The sequence below is a fragment of the Spermophilus citellus genome (genome assembly GCF_964194105.1).
Source record: "Spermophilus citellus genome assembly, chromosome: 3".
NCBI lineage: Eukaryota > Metazoa > Chordata > Mammalia > Rodentia > Sciuridae > Spermophilus > Spermophilus citellus.
The window spans coordinates 25697099-25708188 of NC_138184.1; the positions used below are offsets into that span (position 1 = coordinate 25697099).

Sequence of the window (11090 nt, forward strand, 5' to 3'; positions counted from 1 at the left end):
CTGCATACATTTATATCCTACCCTCATTAGGTTTGGTGCCTAGACTCTTATATCTGCAATTCCTGGTATGCTCCAGTTTCTCTGGCAAAAGACTTCTTATTGGAAGCCTGACACAGGGAACATGTTTAGGTGACCCAAACACTAATGCGCTCCAAAACAAGATAGTGATTCCTTGTCTGGCTATGAGACAGGCCATGTGAGGCACACAGTACCCGGAATAGGCACTGATCAGGCAGCAAGGGTAGAGGCAACAGGGTGAGAAGAGATGGAAGGCAGGTGTGTATTGGGAAGCCCAGCCCGTGCCCTGGTGGGGATTCACAGAAGTGGTCTGTCTAGTTTTGAGGGGTGTCTTGGACTTCAGGGAGCAAGGGTGGGCTGGCACCAACCTACTGGAAGCCAACAGGATAGAGTTAAGTCATGAAAAGGCCGAAGAGCCACTGTTGACATGCCAGGGATCAGGGGCAGCCCTAGGGACCCTGAGCTGAGCACCATTTTGTCCTTTTACTTCCGTACAGTCACTGAGTGGCTTGTGGGGGAACACCGGGCCCATGCCGTCATCCTGGAGCACTGCTTTTTCTCTGTGGGGATCATGTTCCTGACGGGGCTCGCCTACAACCTTCCCCACTGGCGGATGCTGTTTCTGGTGGGCGCAGTACCCGTGTTCCCCCTCATCTCCTACATTTGGTGAGCAAATGAGTTCAGGGCATGCATGAGGCTGGGTCTGATGGGCACAGGTGGAGGGTGTGGGAGGTCCTCATGTGGGAATGGCAGTGCTCCCCTGGGAGAAGATGCATGTGGAGGAGATGAGGAGCAGAGCCTCTGGAACCCCAGTGCTCACCTTCCCCTCAGAGGACACCCTAAAAAGATGTCAGAGAGATGTGGGGAGACCAGGAGGAAGAGTGCTAAAGGGCAAAGCTCAAGGTCAGGGAATGGTCAGGGTCAAGGCAGGAGAGGTGAGTGAGGAAGGGTGGGCTGGCCTTGGTGATCTTCTTGAGGTGACTTCAATAGAATGGCAGGAGTGGAAGTGAGTGAGTAGAAGTGGAAGGAAAGGAGCCACATGGGAAACAGCTGATTTGGGAGAGGGGGAGGAGATGGTGTGCATGGGCAGCAGAGGCAGGCAGGGGAGGGTGTCTGGGGTTTTCCATTGTAGGGAGGCACAGAGAGGCACCTGAGAGACTGGAGCTATGAAGGGACAATGGATGGATCAAAGCTTGGAGGGGTTAGGAGGGGAGTGAAGCAGGAATGAGAGGGCACTGTTGATAGTGGGCAGTGGGTAAAGTAAAGGAACAGAAGGCCACAGAGGTGAGAGGAGGGGAGCTGAGATACCTCACTTGTTAAGGGTTAGGCAGTTCTGTGTGAAGAAATCTCCATATATAATATTGAAATTACCAAATTTAATCTTTTATTTATTTATTTTTTTGGTACTGGTGATTGAACTCAGGGACACTCGGCCACTGAGCCACATCCCCAGCCCTATTTTATATTTTATTTAGATACAGGATCTCAGTGAGTTGCTTAGTGCCTTGCCGTTGCTGAGGCTGGCTTTGAACTTGCAATCCTCCTGCTTTAGCCTCCCAAGCCACTGGGGTTACAGGCGTGCACCACCATGCCTGGCACATTTAATCTTTTTTTTTTTTTTTGCATTTTATTTTATTTTATTTATTTATTTTTTAAAGAGAGAGAGAGAGAGAATTTTTTAATATTTATTTTTTTGTTATCAGCGGACACAACATCTTTGTTTGTATGTGGTGCTGAGGATCAAACCTGGGCCTCACGCATGCCAGGCGAGCGCGCTACCGCTTGAGCCACATCCCCAGCCCCACATTTAATCTTGATAACCCTGAAAGATGGGCATTGGGGTAGATAACTGAGGCTTCAAATAATTTGTCCAAGGTCACATGACTCAAAAGTGGGGGACCTGGGATTTTAACTTCGTTTATCTGGCTCCAAAGCCTCTGTGTGTTTTAACTACTGCGCTATGCACAGAATGGATTATAGGAGTTAGGGTTACTAGTTAGGAGGGAGAGCATGGATGTGGCTCAGGGCTTTCCCAGTTCTGTAGGAGATAGAGACCAGTTTTTACAGTCCTTGAGATAACTAAAGGAATGTGGGAATCATCTGATGCCAGATGCCGTGTCTTTGTCTTGTAGCTGGGAAATTGAGGTCCAGGCATAACTTGACCTAAAAAACATTTTTGGAAATGTTATTAATGTAACAAAAGGATATGATTATAAACTAAATAATGCAAAAAGGTTTGTAATGAAAAATAAGTTTCTGGTGTCCTCTCCCCATAATCCCTGGTTCCTTTCTTTGAAGCTCTGAACTCTTAGCTCTTTCTGCTGGTAGATGTCTTTGTCTACCTATGCACTCAGAGCAGCCAGAGATTTAAATGGGTTGAATTCTCTGGGAGATATTTTTTTTCATCTACAGTCTTCAGACATGTTCCACCAGCTGTCCCTTCCCTGACATGTGGCAATATTTTGGGCAGACACTGTCTCTTTCTAGTCATTCCTAGTTACTAGAATAAGTCTCATTTTGATAATAAAGACTCAATTTCAGACACTAAAAAATCCAGTTCAATCTAACTTGAAACCTCAGCTTGTATCAAATCCTCAGCAGCTCCCTGGCCCCTGCTCAGGCTAGTGGCCTAAGGCAATGAGATCATTCCTCATCATCTTCTTCCTGCTTTGATTTTCCAGGTTCTAGGAAGGGGATAGGGCATCAGAGAAAAGAGACCTAACACTTGCATGATAGGAGCTGTGATGAGCTGTCAGTATCCTCTGAAGGAAAGATGTTCAGATTTCCAGTGGATCTTCTGAGCATTGGCATTTCCTAAGGGTCTTGCATTCTTTGTGATCCCCTGCCCCAACTCCTGTTGCTGGCAGTTCAACCCACACCTTCTTCTTGTAGAAGTCTCCTCACCCTAGCACATGACATGCCTGCAAGACTGCAGGGTTCACTTGGCCAAAAATCTTACTGTCCCTCGGCCCCCCACCCCCACCACGGTGGCTCTCACCAACTTACTGCCTTCCTCTTAGTCAGATAAGAGATGACACCATTCTCTAAGTTTGTGTAGCCCTCAAACTTCAGGAGACACTTGTTAGTCCTCCCACAAACCCTCTTACTATCTAGAGTACCAGGGCAAGACCTCAAGTTTCTAACTCCAACCAGAGAGTGGGAGAGCCAGACCCCCTTTCTGGAAGAGAATCCCGAATCTACCAATCCCGAGTTTGCTTGGACTCCCCTGGGCCTGGCTGGAGTGGATGAGAACATGGGGTAGAGAAGATATTCAAGACTCTTTTACTTCCATGAACAGCCACTGGTCCACTGCATCATGTGGCTTTTTTATCTCTCTTTTTGAGCAACTCCTCTCCCTAATGTATCTTAAGAATGTGAGGTTTTTGTCCATTGTTCCCAGATTTGGGAGCTGCTGCTGAAATCCCAGAACAGAAAAGTTCACTTACCATTTGGTTACACTGTGATTCCTTATTCTCTGATTTTTTTTTCTCAGTAGCATTTGAAACTTCAAGAATATGAAATTGCAAAACATTCTTAGATGTTCTTGAAGAATACAAGTTAGAATTTAATTTTCTTTTTTCCCCCCATTCCTTACATTATCTTTTTTTTTTTTTTTTTTTTTTTGGTACCAGGGCACCTATTTTGTATTTTATTAGAGACAGGGTCTACACTGAGTTGCTTAGTGCCTTGCCATTGCTGAGGCTGACTTTGAACTCAAGATTCTCCTGTCTCAGCCTCCCAAGCTGCAGGGATTACAGGTGTGCGCCACTGCGCCCAGCTCCCATTCTCCATATTATCTATGTCCTTCTGGATTATTCTTTTCTTTTATGTTTGATTGTTTTGCATCCTCTTAAATTTGGGAGGTTTTCTTCAATATCCAGCCATCCTGGGTCATTCCTTTATATTTAAGAGAGTTACTAAGGAACTAAAGGGAAATCATGAGGAGCAGCGAAGTGGCTGGTGACCTTTAAGGAAATGGATCTTAAATCTGTGTGGAACATCAGCATCATATGGAAGCTTGTTAAGATGTGGGGGTAGGGGCTGGACATCTCTCTCATTTTCTGCATTTGCAGGCCCAGGTGACGCCTGAGAATCTGCATTGCTCAGGCTGCTCTGATGACCACACTCTGAGAATCACTCCTGTTGGGCGGCTGCTGGTTCTCAGAGGATCCCAAAGCTGGACCATGGCCAGGCTCCAGCTGCTGTGCTCCCCACTGAAACTTGTGGCTGGGACTTTAGCTGTCATTGTGAGAACTTTCTCTTAATTCCTGTATCTGTCCTTGGCCTTGCCCCTGTGTTTGATTCCTTGGCCTTTCTTATGTTCTAGATGCACACTGCAGGGGGAACGAACAGTCCCATTTGTGGGAACTAGGTGCTCAGAGTCCTGTAGGGCCAGGACAGTCCACTGCATCTCCTGCAGCATTCCACATAACACAGGCTGTGCCTGGGTGTCAGTCTGTCAGGCTGCAAAAATACTTTAGACTAGTTTATAAACATAAGCTTCTTACTTCAGCTTTGGAGGCTGGGAAGCCTGAGATTAAGACCCAGCAGATTTAGACCCAGCAGATTTGGTGTCTGGTTTCTCATGGAAAAGAACCATCTATGTGTTTGCCCATGGCAGAAGGGATAAGCAAGCTCCCTTTGGGCCTCTTTTATGAGGCCACTAATCCCATTCATGAGGGTGCTGCCCATATAACCTCGTTGTCTCCTTAAGGTCCCAGCTCTTACTACTCTTGCACTGGGGAAAAGATTCAATTTGTGAATTTGGAGGACATAGACATTCAGACCACTCAGTTGGCTCAGTCAGAAGTTCTCTTATCCACTTTTAAGCTTCATTTCACTGATATCTCTCTCCCACTGTGTCCTTTCCCATTCTCTCTGTCCTTGAGAGTTGATTTTTTAAAAATTCTTATTTTCTAGCGGGCATGCCATCGATCCCCTATCTTCTTTGAAGCCATAAGGGCTTTCACAAGGACAGTTCCACAGTCTTACAGTAGAAAAGAATGCCTAATTGCTGGACCCTGCTGGAAGAGGGTAGGAGCAACGTAGAAAGTGGTCTCCAGTGTCCTGGGTGTATTTTCAACAATCAGCCACAGAGTCCAGGCTCTGGAGGCAGTGTCAATGTGAGAAGTGGGTAGAGGGCAGTGGCACAGCTCTGTAGAGAGTGCCTTAGACAGGGACCCAGGTTTTACCAGCTCTGCCTCTGTGACCTGAGCCAAGTCCTTACTCCTTGAGGCTGAGAATCAAATGGGATTATCACATAGGTCCAGGGCTGGGTAGAGATTAAACAAGATGATACAAAGGCGCACAGCACAATTCCCAGAACTTCATCTGTGCTTTAGCTGGGAACCTGTGTGAAGTCTGACAGCCAAAGAGGATTAGGGAAAAAAGAGTGGGGCAAAGTAGTCTGAGGTCAAAGACAGCAAGGTGTGGCAGGGGAGAGATGGGACACGGCAGAGAGGTTCACTCACCCCTCCATTCACCCAGGTAGGGTGCTCGGCTCTTGGGTCAGATCCAGGGTCCTGGCCCCTCCCCCATACTCTCCAGGCTGTTAAGGAGACAGAGAGGGAACAGTAAGGACCCCAACTGTGACAAGGAGGGGTCTCATAGAGGATATGGGCATGGAAGACATTCCTCGGCACATGTGGGCAGATGGGGACGACCCCTGAGGTAGAAGAGAAGAGAGCTCTTAGAGATGACTGAGGGTGAAGGTAGCAAGAGACTGGGTGTCACTGAGCAGCTGTGGGGGCTGTGTGTATCTTAGAGGAAGGACTGACTGCCAGGGAGGGGCAGAGGGCATCCTGAGGTTGGCAGTGACCTTGGAGGCACCTCAGTCATCTCATGCTGGAGCAAGATGGCCACAGCTGAGGCTAGGATGGGGCCATCTTGGCTCTCCGGGGCATCCTGGAATGACAAGAAGAGGGGTGGGCAACACAGGATTCTTCCAGAGTCCCCACGGTGGCTGATGATGAAAGGAAAGGTGAAAGAGGCCAAGGAGGTGTTGTGCTATGCCGCAGAGGTCAACAAGAAGACCATTCCTCTCAACCTGCTGGAAGAGGTAAGAGGTTTTGGGCAGGAGTGGGGCCAGGCAGTAGGCTGGAGGAAGACCCTCATCCTTCTAGGTGAATGATAATAACAGGGCAAGGCCAGAGCCAGCTTGAGTGGTGATGGGGGTAGGGTGGGCCTTGTGGATCCTCTGGGGGTGGGGAGCGTGCTGGGGGTCTCAGCCCTTCCTCTGGCTGTTCCTGCTTGTCCTGTAGCTGCAGCTGCCTGGAAAGAAGGTGACTAAGGCCTCTGTCCTAGACTTCTACAGCAATAGATATCTCTGTAAGGTGACCTTTGTGATGGGCTGCGTGTGGTGAGTATTTAGGGCTGGCTGGCAGGGACAGAAAACTGACATACCAGCCTCGAGCTCTGGGGAGGGTTGGGGGGGAGGGTCAGGCTGCAAGAGGAGCAGGGCCTAGGGACACTTCTCGCAGGTCTCTGTGCTTATTTCTTTTCTCCAATCCTACCCTGCCCCTCTCTGCTCAGCCTCTGACTCTGTTCCTGGTGCCATCTCTCTCTGCATGTGTGTTCCAGGCTTACCATCAGTTACAGCTATTTTACACTGAGTCTCAAGTTGAGAGATTTTGGAGTGAGCATCCACTTCAGACAGGCGATCCCTGGTATCTTGGAGGTGCCCGCCCGGCTGTGCAGCATCGTTCTCCTTGAACAGATGGGGAGGAAATGGAGCCTGGCTGTGATTCTCATCCAAACCGCCTTCATGTGCTTTCTTACGCTTTTCCTCCCCCAAGGTATAGCCCGCCCTGCCCGGATGGGCCACCTCCAGCTTTCCTGCTTCCTCAAAACCCCTTTGCTGGCTCCTATCCTGGCCAGCCAGCTAGGCACACAGGATTTAGCTTTCTGCAGGCACAGCTTACCCACCCTGAGGAAGCCTAGCCCCTAAGGATCAGGTTGCAAGTAGGAGTCCTCAAGACAGGACACCCTTGGGCTGGGGATGTGGCTCAAGCGGTAGCGCGCTCGCTTGGCATGCGTGCGGCCCGGGTTCGATCCTCAGCACCACATACCAACAAAGATGTTGTGTCTGCCGAGAACTAAAAAATAAAATATTAAAAATTCTCCCTCTCTCACTCTCTCTTTAAAAAATTTTTTTTTGAAAAAAAAAAGAAAAAAAATTCTCTCTCTCACTCTCTCTCCTCTCTCACTCTCTCTTTAAAAAAAAAAAAAAAGACAGGACACCCATACACTCTCAGAGGCCTTAGAGAGGAGGGTGTGCTGTTCAGAGAAAGCATCCCTATGTGGGAGGGCAGACCACCTTTACCACCTGATTCCAGCCCACATCAGAAGCAGATCTAGTGGTTTAATGTGAATGAATGAAGGCAGATACTCCTCCAGTTGCTATCCCAGGCTCTGCCTCTTATTTATAGCCTCTCTGATTGGGAAATACCTGTTGTTATCTGTGACTTCAGGAATAACCTATTCACTAAAAACTGTGCACAAATGCAACCCAAAGGAGGAAGGGGATAGCTAGCAGTATTTTCAAAATTTCAAAGAGCTGTAGACAATGAACACGTCCCAGGATCTTGGGTTGCAGCACACAGGACTGCAGGGTCAGTATACACCTGCTTGGAATTGCTGACCCCAGGAATCCCCTTCAGAGACTGGGGCCAAGGCAGGGAAGGCAATATCTGGGGTCTGCCCTTCCTGGGGCTTCCTCCCTTTCTCTGGGTGCTGGAATTGTATGTCTTCTGTTGAGATTCTTCCCCTCCCAAATGTCGGCAGATATTGATGGACTAAAACAAAATGGTTGAATAAATTTATGATTAGATTTCTACTGCTTAGTGGTTAAAAAAAACAAGCAGAAACATTTAAAGTTCTTACATGTGTGAGAGTATGGGAGGCCAACTAGCACGTGACTGTGTGGCATCTGGCAGTCACGCTGTGATCTGGATAGCCCCGGTCTTCTAGGGTGCAAGCAACTGTGTCTTCATGCATGGTGTGCCTTCCTATATCCCCATGGGTAGAGCTATGCTCACTTGTTCCTTTGTAATATTACCCTTGCCCTGTTTGGGATAGAATGTTCCATGGAAATGCCTTTTGTGTGTCCCTTTCTCTTACTGTTGCCCTTGGATGTGGCCTTCCTAGATGTCAGCCAACCTGCTGACAGTGGACATAATGAAGCTAGACTCAGCCCCCTGAAAACTGATCCCTTGCCTCATTTGAATAGCTTCTCCTCAATAAAAGGGGTCAGCATGTGTGTGCGTGTGTGTGCGCACTCTCTCTTCTCTTCTCTTCTCTTCTCTTCTCTTCTCTTCTCTTCTCTTCTCTCTCTCTCTCTCTCTCTCTCTCTCTCTCTCTCTCTCTTCATGATGTCCACTGTCAGCAGGTTGACTGACATCTAGGAAGGCCACACCCAAGGGCACAGTAAGAGAAGGGGACACACAAAAGGCATTTCCATGGGAACATTCTATCCCAAACAGGGCAAGGGGTAATATTACAAAGGAACAGGTGAGCATAGCTCAACCCATGGGGATATAGGAAGTCATGCCCATGCACGAAGACACAGTTGCTTGCACCCTAGAAGACCGGGGCTATCCAGATTACAGCGTGACCACCAGGGGAGTCAGACACGGTCACGTGCTAGTCAGTCTCCCACATGAGAGCACCTAGGAAAAGACTCCCTAATAGAGAAAAGTTGTCAATCTTGATTTCATCCCAGAGCCAAGAAAGGTAGGAAGTGGAGCTGGGGCAGGACCCTGCAGGGGGGTGACAGGGAAGAGCTGGTAACCTGGCAGGCAGTGAGCAAGGGCTCCAGCCCCACTGAACTTGCTGAGGGACACTCCCCCAGATGCTGAGTCTTTCATTTCTCCTTCGGAGCACATATCTAGCTGCCATAGGCAGGCATCCTGGAGTGTTTAGGACCAATCCCAGCCATGCAGACCCCAGGGACCAAACATCCTTGCCCAGGTCACCTTGCAGAGCACAGGTGGGAACCCTGAGTGGGAAGCCTAGTGCGAGTGATGGCCAAAGAGCAGGTGGGTGGGGTATGGTAAGCTACAGCTGTTTGAGGATGTAGAATAAAGACAGCCCTATAGGCAGAGATGTGGGGGCTCGGCCCAGCAAGGTGGTGGGTGGCCTGAGGGGCCTTTGGGTTTCCAGTGTAGTATCTCCGACTTCCTGGTCAATTCTCCTATAGCAGATATGCTAACTTCTGGCCTGGCTGGGCCTCTACTGATTGACCCTTCTTGGACAGAGTGCCTGAGTCTGCTGGACAGCTGACCAGGTGGTAGTAGGGGTAGATTGCTCAGATGCTTTCTGTGAGGGATCAAGGATTGATGGGCACCGAGGGGAAGATGGCCCCAGCCTTAGGTAGCTGTGTTTTCTGGACACAGGTCTAAAATCCGCCATAATCTTGGTGCTTGTGCTTGGACAGTTCAGCCTGGCCACCAGTGTCTCTGTGGTCTTCCTCTACACTGCTGAGCTCTTCCCCACCATTGTCAGGTATGGGGTCTGGTAGATGAGGGAGCCATGGAGACCATGGAGGGGTAGTATGGGACAATGACAATGTTACTATAGCAGCTAAGATTGAGCGTTCTCCTGGTGCTAAGCAGTTCACAAGGATGACCTCACTTAGCCCTCAAAAGATCTCCCAAATCCCACCATTAACCATGTTTTAAACAATTAAAGCAAAGAGATAAGGGTACTTGTTGTAGGTGAGACACAGCAAGTGGCAGAGCTGGGTTCCAGGTTGGGTGGGTCTGACTCCAGTCTCCGCCTCACAACTCACTGGATGGAATGTGTTTGGGCCACCTGAGGCTCAGCCCCGACCCTGCAAGAGCTCTCCGTGACAGCAGCTATGTCTTCCTGTACACCCAGAAACGCTCCCTGCACATCCACACAGTACCCTGTGGTTCTTACCTCTCTTACTCCTGATACCCATAAAAGAGGGCTAGAATTACTACCTACTTGGAATCCATGGAGAACTAAACTCGCCCTAGCCACCCAATGAGCTGGGATGGGTGGAGACTGAAGGGTGTGGAGCGTCAGGTAGCTTCTCCCCTATCCTACCTGGTCTGTGGGCCTGAGGAGCCTTCCAGACCAGCTCTTATCGCCACTTTTCAGGTCTACAGGTCTGGGGCTGGTGTCTCTGGCCTCATCAGGTGGAGCCATCTTGTCCCTGACGATCATCAGCCAGCTCCCAGCCCTCCTGCCCATTTTTCTCTGCTTCATCTCCTCTATCGCAGCCTTGTGTTTTTCCGCCCTGCTGCCAGAAACACAAAACCAGCTCCTCTCTGACAGTATGGAGCAATTTTCAAGAGCAAGGTAAGTGTATGAGACCCCCTGATTTAAAGCCCTTGGCAGTGAGAATATGTCAGGCACTGTCCACCCTGGCCCCTTGGCCAGAGGGCCTGGGATTATAGGAACACCCTATGTCCATAGCAGTGTTCCCAGATCTATAGGTACTGCCACTCATTGGGGTCCAGCCCAGCCTCTGACAGCTCCTACCCCGCCTAGCTCTCTTCTTCTCTGCTTCATTTGCCTGTCTGGACTGGAGCACTGCTCTCCAGAGATACTCCAGAGGTACCTTGGCATCTTTCCCTCCCTAGACACAGGGGACTGACTTGGAATTGTCTCATTTTCTGTCTGAGCCCCTACTCCCTCAAGGGAGTAGCCTTGATTAATGATTCTGGATTAAAGAACCCAGGCTTGATTAATGATTTTGGACTTTTAGCCCCAATAATCCAGGACCCCATTTGGGAACTGAGCTCCACTCCATATCTCCTTAGGCAGTTCTGGTCTCTGATCCCCTAAGTGTCCCCTGGATAAGATTTGTCATAATTGGCAGAACCATCTCTTCTGGGTATTTGGGTCAAAAGAGTCCATCACTGTCTCCCTGGACCTGAGGGGAGCTGAGCAGCAGTGAGGGGCAGAGGTCACTTGAGGTCCTATAGTATCCTCTGCTCTATACTGTAGGAGTTGCTGCCTCTGGCTTTCCTCTGCCCTCCTTTCTACTCTTCTCCTTCTCTCCCCATCTCCTTAGACTTTTATTGGACCACCAGTGTAAGGAATTG

At 49.2% G+C, this 11090-nt stretch overlaps 1 protein-coding gene across 1 annotated transcript; it reads left to right on the forward strand.

Moving 5' to 3' along the window:
- Positions 1-4747: 4747 nt before the first annotated feature.
- Positions 4748-10332, forward strand: LOC308645751 (solute carrier family 22 member 14-like). The gene is made up of 4 exons (XM_081288170.1): positions 4748-6076; positions 6279-6376; positions 6598-6812; positions 10141-10332. Exons 1-4 carry the CDS (start codon positions 5873-5875, stop codon positions 10197-10199), a joined length of 576 nt encoding a protein of 191 aa, XP_081144296.1. The 5' UTR covers positions 4748-5872; the 3' UTR covers positions 10200-10332.
- Positions 10333-11090: the final 758 nt, after the last annotated feature.

Bases quoted from the DNA above. Each gene is read 5' to 3' on its own strand.
- LOC308645751 (XM_081288170.1), top strand. From the start codon at position 5,873: ATGGCCACAGCTGAGGCTAGGATGGGGCCATCTTGGCTCTCCGGGGCA. The intron at 6,377-6,597 runs GTGAGTATTTAG...TGTGTGTTCCAG, and splicing joins TTTGTGATGGGCTGCGTGTG to GCTTACCATCAGTTACAGCT. The intron at 6,813-10,140 runs GTATAGCCCGCC...GCCACTTTTCAG, and splicing joins TACGCTTTTCCTCCCCCAAG to GTCTACAGGTCTGGGGCTGG.